Source organism: Sinocyclocheilus rhinocerous, unplaced genomic scaffold (assembly GCF_001515625.1).
Source record: "Sinocyclocheilus rhinocerous isolate Xijiao unplaced genomic scaffold, SAMN03320098_v1.1 scaffold88, whole genome shotgun sequence".
Lineage (NCBI taxonomy): Eukaryota > Metazoa > Chordata > Actinopteri > Cypriniformes > Cyprinidae > Sinocyclocheilus > Sinocyclocheilus rhinocerous.
In genome coordinates, this window is record NW_015652292.1 from 560,662 (window position 1) to 571,519 (window position 10,858).

Here is a 10,858-nt window from a genome sequence, read left to right on the forward strand (position 1 = left end):
CAAACACAGCCACAGCGCTGTTTTGCGTCTTTGAGCAACATGACCGGGTTTCGTTCCTGAATGAATCAACCGTTCAAATGATTCGATTCAATCGCAATGACTCACTTATTAACTGTGACTTGCTGCCACCTGCTGGCGGTTTTAACTTCACATTTAAAGTATCTTTTAATTTTTTTAATAATTTCAAACATCAGTTTTGAATGTTTTATGTTTAAAATATCAAAACATTATTTATGCATTTGTGACTGCAGGTTAAAGTATCCTATGTCCCTCTGAGCTGCATTAAACCATGTATAAATGCATCTAAATGCCACTTCAGATGCAGATTCTGTGTTTTCTCTGCATTGCAAAGATGAATTCGGTTGATACTGATTTCATTTGCTTGGTAACAGCACAAATGCAAGAATTTGACTCAAAAGATGATGCACACTTTTAAGAAAAAAAATGGCTTAATGGTAAAAATGCTCATAAAACTTGTTGGAAAAGATTAATTTATATCACTGCTGTGAGCTGACCACACAGAATATGAAGAATATCAAAAATTCAGAAGTCAGCTGTCCATGGTAGTCCTTAAAATACCAGCACAATAACACACTCAGCGAAATATCGTCTAATTATCGTTATCGATAAAATCCCAGAAAATATCCAGAAAATATCATTTTTTGTCAATATTGCACACCCCTAATTTTTGTTATTTAATTTATATAATAATTTATTCATAGTAATTGTTTAAATTAATAATTAATACTTTGGACTCATCCATTTTCTTAAAAATGGTTTAAAGGCTGAAATGTAAAGTTTATCATTTGTAAAACTTTTTGTTTTTGTGAAAACTTGTATCTGAACTGTAAATTATGCTTTTTACAGTAATTTTACAGTTTAATATGGTACTATAGGCATTGCTCATGTGGTATTACATTTATTTGTGCAGGTCTTAAAAAAAGGTCTTAAAAAGTCTTACATTTGAGCTTAAAAATTCTGCAGAAACCCTGCGATAAGTCTATTTTAGTGAATCGGTGCGCTGTATTCAGGTCAGGTGACAAGGATGCCAGTCACTTTGAAAAGACGTGCTAGCTGAGAGGAGTTTGGTCAAAGCTGACTGATCCAGGATGGATAATTTCGACGAACTTGATAAACCCTTGATATCTTCTTCACGGTGTAAAAGGAAAATAAAAGCCAAAACTTTTTTCACGTAACCTTGCAAAAGCAGCGCGTTACAATGGTGAAGGAAAAGCTCTGTGTATTGCGTGTAATCACATCCATACCGTTTATGATCACAACAACAACAACAACGTTTGTCAGGCATCTACATTGTCATCTGGGGAGATTGCAAAGATAAAACGACTGTTTTTGTTTAACTCTGAAACATGAAATATGGAGTTATCTGCTTTTGCTATAAAATAAACTTAATATATATAAAAAACATACTTTCAATGAACTTTAATTTTGTAAGTTACCTGTTGGCCTATTTGTTTAAGTTATTATTACTTAATCAAAACAACCCAACTGCAGTTTGATTGATATTGGAATGCACAATAATAAAAAACAAACAAACATGATTTCTGAAAATAAATAAAAATGGAGTTATCTGTTTTTGCAAATGAACTCTTCATATATCGGCCGGTATTCTTTATGTGTATATTATATTACTCTCCATTCGTGTGTCCAAACTGTTTATATATAAACAGAATATATATACATACACATTTTAATAATAATTTCTATGAAATGTTTTTTTTCCCCCACAAATTCTGTGTTGTGTATTTTCTGGTAATCAAATGAACATGCAGAACATGAGAATTCGTATTTAAATAATTGTTTTGTAGTTTAATATGCACAGACACTAGTCTATATTGCGATTTGATTTAAGTGTACTGACCTGTTTTGTATTTATTCGTTAAAAATATGACAAATTCTGTGTTAAACAGTAAATTCCGTTTTTATGACTGGATTTCACGATTCCGTCCATGTTTTTTGCATCGTGGAAATCATATGGCTCTACTCTACTAATGTATCAAACGAATATGATAAGCTCATTGTGAGAGTAAAAGACGGGGACATTGGGTATTTACTTAGCATTGAGTCTCTCCAACTAGGTGACAATGTAGCATTAAACCATTCAACAGACTCAAGCCACCACCTCACTGCTGTCTATTGGACTGCAGAAAGATACTAACTTTTCAATCTGCTATGTTACTGACTGTCCTGACAAACTATCTGACTTAGGAAATGTGATGTGACATGCATGAGTGACATGGCAGTTTTAAGGGACGGCGGGGTTAACGTAATATTGGACTTACATTGGGGTCATTGTTTATTAAATTTACAGTAAGTTATGCATTTCACAAAGTAGTTAGCAACTTACCGTTAAGACACTGCTTGACTGCTTGTCTGCCACTGCCTGAACAAGAGACCTCCTTACTGAAGTGAAAGGGTTGGCTGGTGTCACTACAGTGACCTGGGTCGCCAGTAGCAAACAATGGAGCATGCTCTGCTGGACAAACTAAGTAATTACACCATTTACAAGCATTTCATCTGCGTTATATGTAATGTAAAAAAAAAATTTCATATCAGTGGCATATCTGCGGCATATACGCCGATGCAGGTATATCTGCGACAGGCTCATATCAGCCGATAAAATCGGCAAAACAATAAATCAGTTGGGCTCTATATGTGACCGCAGTGGTTCAACTGTTATGTTATGAAGCTACAAGAATACTTTTTGTGAGCAAAGAAAACAAAAAAGTACTTTTTTTGTAAAACGAACTTTATTCAACAATTTCTTCTCTTCCTTGTCAGTCTTTAATGCGCGTTCACGAGAGTACCATGTCGCATGTGTTGTGGCACTCTCATGAACGTGCGTCGAAGAAAGCATTCCAGTTAATCCCAAACGTGTTCATTAGGTCACATCATATTCAGAAATTTTTTTTCCTGGTTGCATTTTATGACAGAGCCATGTTGAACTAAGTCCTTTTAGTGCTGTCAAACGATTAATCGCGATTAATCGCATCCAAAATAAAGGTTTTTGTTTACATAATATATGTGTGTGTTAATCATTTGACAGCACTACCTTTGATATGCATTATTCAACTGTTTGTATAAGGATATTTATTGCCAATATGCTTGATTTTATGCACAAACAGCTGAACGAGTCAAACCTCTTTATTAGAAGTGTACTTCTGACCATAAAATGTAGTTTTATGAGGCTTGTGTAACATCCGTGCCAAAACTTCAAGGTTCCGGCATTGAATGGTCCTTCATTTGACTTGTCATTAGTAGACTGAGACTTTTGTATTTCTCTTTCTTTGTTTCCCATCCTTCCTCTTGCCTTTTCCTTTTCTTTTTTTTGTTCCATCGAATGCCCTTTCTCCTCCTACTGCTCTTTTTCTTTCTCAGACACTGGCTCAGACTCCTTGCAGACTGATGCAGATGACCAGCAGAGCAGTGTGAATGAGCCTCAGGTCCGCAAGGGTTTGGGTGGGGTGGAGCAGGGTCCCCTGCAGGGAAGCCACATACTGGTGTCCGGGACGCCTGAACTCACCCCAATATTCACCATTAAGAATGTGGTGTTGAAGCAGGTGAGTCAATCCTGAGACAGTCAAGTTCCAAAACACTTTCAAGTTTCCTTTTTATTGTATGTAGAAAGTAGACGACAAGGCAGCCCATTATATTTTAAACCAAATCCAAAGATAAAATTAATTAGGCAGAGGTATAAAGAAAGAAGAATGATGTGTGGCATTGAAACGCATGGTAAGAGGTGTCCGAAGGTCCTAAGTGCTTGTGATGAACGGAGTGGAAGTGAGTCACATAGAAAAGAACACATCCTATAAAATAAGACATTGCTGTGAAATGTGCTACAAAAGGCACCTCATTTACTTGTGATTTCTTGATGTAAAACTGCTCTGTACAAGAAGGAATTCTGTCTCTTCTTCTCTTTTTCTTTTTCCCAAGCCTGGGCAGTCTGGTCAGGACCACATCCTTCCTTCATCTCTGTCATGGGATAGAGGTGCTACAAGCAGTCAGGGTCCCACCCACGTCCTCTTGCTGCAACAGCCTGGAATCAATCAAAGCGCCCCATTGCACATCCTCCAACCCCAGCCACAGAGATCCAAAAGCAAGGGTGTAAAGAAGAGCAAAAACACTTACCTCCCCATCCTAAACTCCTACCCTCGAATCGCACCTCACCCAAGTAAGAAAACCCCAGAGAAACCAACGGCCAGTAGAGGAAGTAACACAGAGGAGCACAGCCTGAGTAAGAGAGTATGCACAGAGGAGAAGAGAGACGAGGTGTCCAAGTACTTTTTTTGTAAAACGAACTTTATTCAACAATTTCTTCTCTTCCTTGTCAGTCTTTAATGCGCGTTCACGAGAGTACCATGTCGCATGTGTTGTGGCACTCTCATGAACGTGCGTCGAAGAAAGCATTCCAGTTAATCCCAAACGTGTTCATTAGGTCACATCATATTCAGAAATTTTTTTTCCTGGTTGCATTTTATGACAGAGCCATGTTGAACTAAGTCCTTTTAGTGCTGTCAAACGATTAATCGCGATTAATCGCATCCAAAATAAAGGTTTTTGTTTACATAATATATGTGTGTGTACTGTGTATATTTATTATTTATATATAAATACACACACATGCATGTATATGCCTGAGTAAGAGAGTATGCACAGAGGAGAAGAGAGACGAGGTGTCCACAACCACGCAAGCGGCCAAGCAGCATCTGCACAAACAGCCAGAGAACAACTTGCTGTTGCAATCTCATTCCCTCTCACGTTCTCTGTCTGCAGGCCGTGAGACACTTTCTGGCTCTCACCAGCACCAGAGCCCATGCCGCCCATCTAGTCCCTCTGCCTCCCTCAACGTGAGCTCTCCATCCATCTCAAGCACTCAGATGCTTTCCCCACCCTCTTCCAACGACCTCATCCAGGGCAGAAAAGAGCCCCATAAGCATTGCCCAGAACTGAATAGTGGCTCTGGCAAAGGGTCAAACAACCTCAAAGGGACAGCACGGCATCGTCGCTTCCTCAACACAGTGGAGATTCTGAGTCAGCTGGGACTACTGGACATCACCTTAAGGACGCAGGATCTGCTGCGGCAAAATGCGGCCACCGAACAAGACATAGCCCAGCTCCGCCAACATGCCCATCTGCTTTTCCAGGCCGCCCAAGCAGGTGCTGATGCTCCGGCTGCCTGGGAGAAGCTCCAACAGGTCATGGCTGAGTCTGGGCACTATCCCAGCCTCAAGTGCCTACCTACAGACAGCAGCAATGGAGGGTCTCAATCAAAAGTAGGAGTCGAGGCAGCCACCAGCACCAAACCTGATACTCCTGTGGTGTACAGATATGGACTTAATGGCACTGAAGAGGTGGCGCCCCCATCTCCTCTTCTAGCTCCAAATCCAGATGCAGAATGGCAGTCAACAGGTCAATACGATTCTGTCAGTGATAACACCACCACTTCTGAGCAAATCAGAGCCCATAGAGGAACCGTGAGTCCACCAGATGATCCCATAATGCCTCCAGACAGCTCTACACATGGAAACCTGCTTTAGACTGCACCCAGAAACCTGCTGAGCACTGGGCCTTTACAGCAGAGAAACAGCAAGGGAGACTTCAAGACACTTTCTCGAACATCTCAAACATGATTTCAGAGATGTTATCATTTCCCCAATATTCTCCACGGTAGCTCAAGGACAGCATCTTGACTGCGCAGCGTGCCATCTTCCTTTCTGTCACATTTCTAGTCATCTGTATCAGCAATCACCCAAAGTGTCTGATGAGAGCTATACGGAATTTAACGCACATGCTACAGACTGCCACTCATCTATCTGCATCAGCTATCCTGCCCCATAATGGAATCAAGAAGCAACTTCAGGTTGTCAGTTGCCATTTGCAAATGTTTTTGATAGCAACACTTCATGCATAGTCGATCACAGAGTAATCAAAAATGACAGCCTGTTTCCTACTTTGTTGATTTATATTAGAGACTAGTTGAATAATTTGCAATTGTTGTCACAGTTTGTAGCATGTAGCGTTTCTGAAGAACATGACTGGGAATGGTATTTTGCAAAAATGTGGTAATAATTAGTCATGAGTTCCCCTCTGTGAGGCCTTGTCGCTTAAAGAAAAGAAGGATGGTGCATGAAGGTCCCGAAAAGTCCACACATGCAAAGACACTAAGAACGGTGTAAGAATTATTCCCACGGTGATCTTGCTAAAGTCCACGGAGCTTTTGTTCTTCTATGCAGTGCGCACTTCATTAATCTCATTGCATTGATCTGCTTGCTTTACGTCTTCTTCTTTTACCATGGACCAAGACACCCATCACTCAAGCCTTTTGAATTGGGCTCGCGGAGATGAAGGGTCAAATTTGAGTGTTTATATGAGCTGTATTTCCCATTCATTTGATCACAGATCATGACGTCTTTGTGAGCTTTGTTGAGTTAATAGTGTTTTGTGCTTTCTTTACATTTCTTCCCCAATTCTCTACTAAAGCACCAAATGTTTTGGCACATTTATGATACTCTTGACATGACACTAATGTATTATTTGTTGTTGTATATTTCCTTTTATTTACTTACTGAGTATTTTTGAGTAACAGAGGTTGTATATGAATTGGTTTGTCTAAAGAAGCCGTCAGGCCCACACAGAGATTTTACAGAATTCTGCTGTCACTCACAAAATTGTGCACATCATCATTGCATATTAATTTATGAAATATTTTGGCTAATTTGATTAGGATTTCAGAGCTTAGTACTTTATATGTTAACATGTTTTATGTTACAGTAGAGCAGATTTTTAGATATTTTCCCTAAAATAAATACAGAAAATGAGAAAAGGTCTGCAAATTCCACTTGGGCAAGATTGTTTAATAACCTTAGAGTTCTTCTTTGTGTTTGAAATGAATGGCATGCTATGACATGATCGATATCTGTCCATGTAGCAGCACAAGAAGTACAGTATGTGATGCAATTCTAATGCATTTTAAGAATGTTTGTGTACTGTAAGCTATATTATGACATAAGTGATATCAAACAGAAGATGAACGTGTGTGTGTGTGTAAGTGTATGATACTTTCAGTGTTTCCACGCAGAATGTTTGCTGAAGACAGAATCACCGCAAACGTTACACTATTACACTACATGCAGATGCAAATAAAAAGCTTAATTAAAAGGCCTTTGGTTTGTTTGTGCATACATTTAATGGCACATTTGTTGACAATGAATACACTTGGTCCTGCTATGATCCTGCTTAGTCCGTTTCCGAACAGAGATGGCGTTACCTGAGTTTTCAGGATCACATGACTTTTTTTTTTTCCTACCTGAAGAGCTCATCAGTTGTTGTGGTCTTAGATAAAAGACACATTAATACTTTGCATGCAACTTACATTAATTGTCTAAAGCTGTCTTATCTGCATTAACAGTTACTTAACATGATGAATCTATTGAAATTCTAAGGATTAGACTTTTTGCAAGGACCTGTGATTTTAAAAATCATCACTATGGAAAGAGAATGGCAAAATATTTTGTTTAAAATGATCTTTTGTCTTGAAAAAGACAAACAGCTTGTCTTGTACAGCTTCTCCTCAACTGCTCTTCACATAGTCTCTTTTTCTTCAAACACAGTTTGAAGTGTTTGGAACTGAAATCCTGTGAACTGTTTCCAAGGCAACCCTCAGAATATAACAACAGACAGATTTAGTTATAAAGCGTTGTTTATTTTTCTTTATTTACTTAAGCATGAACTTTCAAGTAGGCCTATTTTTATGTACAGTGCATCAACCATACTGGTCTCCCCATATTATAAATCATGCAGGAGGAAGTTATGCAAACCTGTAGGACAACATTAAGTCAGGCGACTGAAAGGAAACACAACCACACAAGCCACTGAATCATGTTGAATGAAAATGGTATTAAATTTATTTGGTGAATGATAATTTGGGAACCTCAAATTATCTACAAAAAGATATGTTGTCAAATGGTCATCTGGTCTATGTATCTCATCTCAGTAGCTATAACATTAGCAGTGTTGGTTACAAACACCACAACTGTAATAAATTAACACTTATCAATTCTATATTCCATGCTGAATTTACAATATAACCCCACACTCGTATGCTATAACTGTTTCTACCTGTATGTTTTAGCTAGTTGCTTACAGGAGAGAGGGAGTTTTGTGTCAGGACTACACAAGTGGCGCCAATGCTGTCAAGAAACACAGACAAAGAGAAACGACATTAGAATTTAAGGTAGATTTATTTTTGGTTAGTGTTTTTAGCTTGCTTTGGTTAAATTGTAAGTAATTCCCCTTGGAATGGCTGTTTCTCTGTTCATTTTCAGGGGAAATGCATGAACTGCTTAATTCTATACCTCGAATGCAATGCAAATGGCTTTGGACAAAAAATGCATAAATATGATGGATGTATGTATCATCATCCGCACCTGTTTCAGGCTTCCTTTCCCAGCACACATTTGGCCTAGAGCCCATCCAGGCACCAGCAGAATGGAGGACAGGGCCAGTAACCAGCCTAGTGTATACGCCCAATCCGGGTACACATACCAGCGGTTAAAAGTGAGGGGCTTGTACTCCACCATAGAATAAACAAAAGACACCTGAGAATGAGCAGAAAATAATTATGTTGTGAAGAGTAAGAACAGAGTGTGAGCTCAAATCAGACACATTACTGGCCCAATGTGGTAAAGAAATAATCACCTGTAAAAACACTATAGTTGATATCACTGATCTATACAGTGCATGCATAATTATATGCAAGTTGATATTCTGATCATATATTTTTTTCCAAGCACATTTTACAGATTCCAACCCACATCAATCTTAATAATTACTATTCATTTTGTATCTAATCATTTATAATTGATATATAATTGTCCATGAAGGCTGGAAGTGAAAAACGCATTGAAGTGAAAAAAAATATTCAGGTGTGCATAATTATTAAGCAGGTTTTCTTTTACAGATAAAATGAGCCAAAAAAGAGATTTAACTCAGACTGAAAAGTCAAAAATTATTAAATGCCCATGAGAAGGATGCAATACTAATGCAATACTGGAATTTGCAAAGTTAAGGCATGACCACTGGACAGAAAAATGCTCACTGGGTCAGCAGGGTCAGAAAAAAACAGGTGGAGAAGAAAAGACACATGTTAACTGCAAAATAATAATTAATGTGAAGAATTAAGTGTGAAACCATTAGGAACCCTTTAGTCTCCATGCCACCATTTTCCAGAACTGCAACCTACCTGGAGTCTCCAGATGTGCAAGGTGTCAGACTTTGCTTGGGTAAAAAATCCTAAAAAAATTACCTTCAACTAATAAGAATCACATGCTGAAGTGTAGTAAAATACACGAAGACTGTTTTTTATAGACTTTATAGACAGATAAGTTGAGAGTGACTCTTGAAGGATCAGCACCACATCCTCTTGTTTGAAGAATTTATCTTCCAGAATCTGGCAGTAAGTTTTGGAGTTATTTTTAGTCCGTCTCCTATCCTGAAAAGTCTGTCTTGCAGAGATGGAATAAAAATGAACTCCCAAAACTTACTTCCTAAGTTCACTAAGCAGCATCTTTCGCAATAGATGACTTTACCTCGAGGAGTCACCTCTAGGAGTTAGGGCCAACTCCACTAGAAGCTAGGGGTGCGCCCTTGCCCAATGATTGTGCAGGCTGGTTCTCCTCACACACAATGGGTTTTACAGTTTGGATGAGGATTCAACACCAGGATCCCAGATCCTTCAGGGTATTTCAGGATAATGATGTGCTGAGAGATATGGTCGACCAATTCATATATGTCTACCTGGATGACATATTGATTTTTTCCTCTTCTCTCCAGGAACATGTTCAGCATGTCAGGTAGTGCTTCAGAGGCTGCTAGAGAATGGGCTTTTTGTCAAGGCGGAGAAGTGCGTCTTCCATGCACAGTTAGTTCCGCTTTTGGGATACATCGTCTCATCCGAGGGCGTGCGCATGGACCCCGACAACATCAAGGCTCTGGTGGATTGGCCAACTCCAGATTCCCGCAAGGCCCTGCAGAGGTTCCTGGGGTTCGCCAATTTTCACAAATTTTTATTCGCAATTTCAACCAACTAGCCACTTCTCTGACCGCCTTGACCTCCACCAGAACGACATTCAGGTGGTCTAATGCAGCTGAAGTTGCATTTTCCAACCTTAAGAGCCGCTTCGTTTCGGCTCCCATCCTCATAGCCCCTGATCCTTCACGTCAGTTTGTGGTGGAGGTCGATGCTTCAGAGGTGGGGGTAGGCGCTGTTCTTTTCCAGCGCCCGCGGATGATAAGATGCACCCCTGCGCATTTTTACTTATCGTTTGTCTCCCACCGAACACAACTATGACATTGGTAACCGAGAGTTGCTGGCGGTTAAGTTAGCGCTGGAGGAGTGGCATCATTGGCTAGAGGGTTCGGGGGTTCCCTTTATCGTCTGGACCGATCACAAGAACCTTGAATACATCAGGTCTGCCAAACGTCTCAACTCCAGGCAGGCTTGGTGGGCACTTTTTTTCGGTCACTTCGATTTTTCAATCTCTTATCGTCCAGGTTCCAAAAACATAAAACCCGACGCTTTGTCTTGTGTTTTTGATCACTCCGAGCGCCCACTCCTGTGCATTATTCCTGAGAGACTAGTGGTCTCTACACTCACTTGGGAGATTGAGTCGAGAGTTCGCACCACTTTAGAAGGGGTAACGCCCCCGTCCGGATGTCCACCGAGTCAATTATTTGTGCCGGAGTGTTTACGGTCTGACGTTATCCAGTGGGGTCATTGTTCCAGCGTGGCTTGCCACCCAGGAGGTAATCGGTTAACTCCTTGGGTAACTCCTCACTGGTA

At 39.8% G+C, this 10,858-nt stretch overlaps 1 protein-coding gene across 2 annotated transcripts in view; it reads left to right on the top strand.

Moving 5' to 3' along the window:
• LOC107714456 (CLOCK-interacting pacemaker-like) overlaps nt 1–7,239 on the top strand; it is a 13,066-nt gene extending 5,827 nt beyond the window's left edge. For both annotated transcript variants that reach the window (XM_016520298.1, XM_016520299.1), the window contains 3 exons: nt 3,397–3,578; nt 3,952–4,287; nt 4,692–7,239. In XM_016520298.1, coding sequence (XP_016375784.1) covers nt 3,397–3,578; nt 3,952–4,287; nt 4,692–5,555 — 1,382 coding nt within the window. In that variant the 3' untranslated portion in view covers nt 5,556–7,239. The remainder of the gene's footprint in view (nt 1–3,396; nt 3,579–3,951; nt 4,288–4,691) is intronic.
• Nucleotides 7,240–10,858: the final 3,619 nt, after the last annotated feature.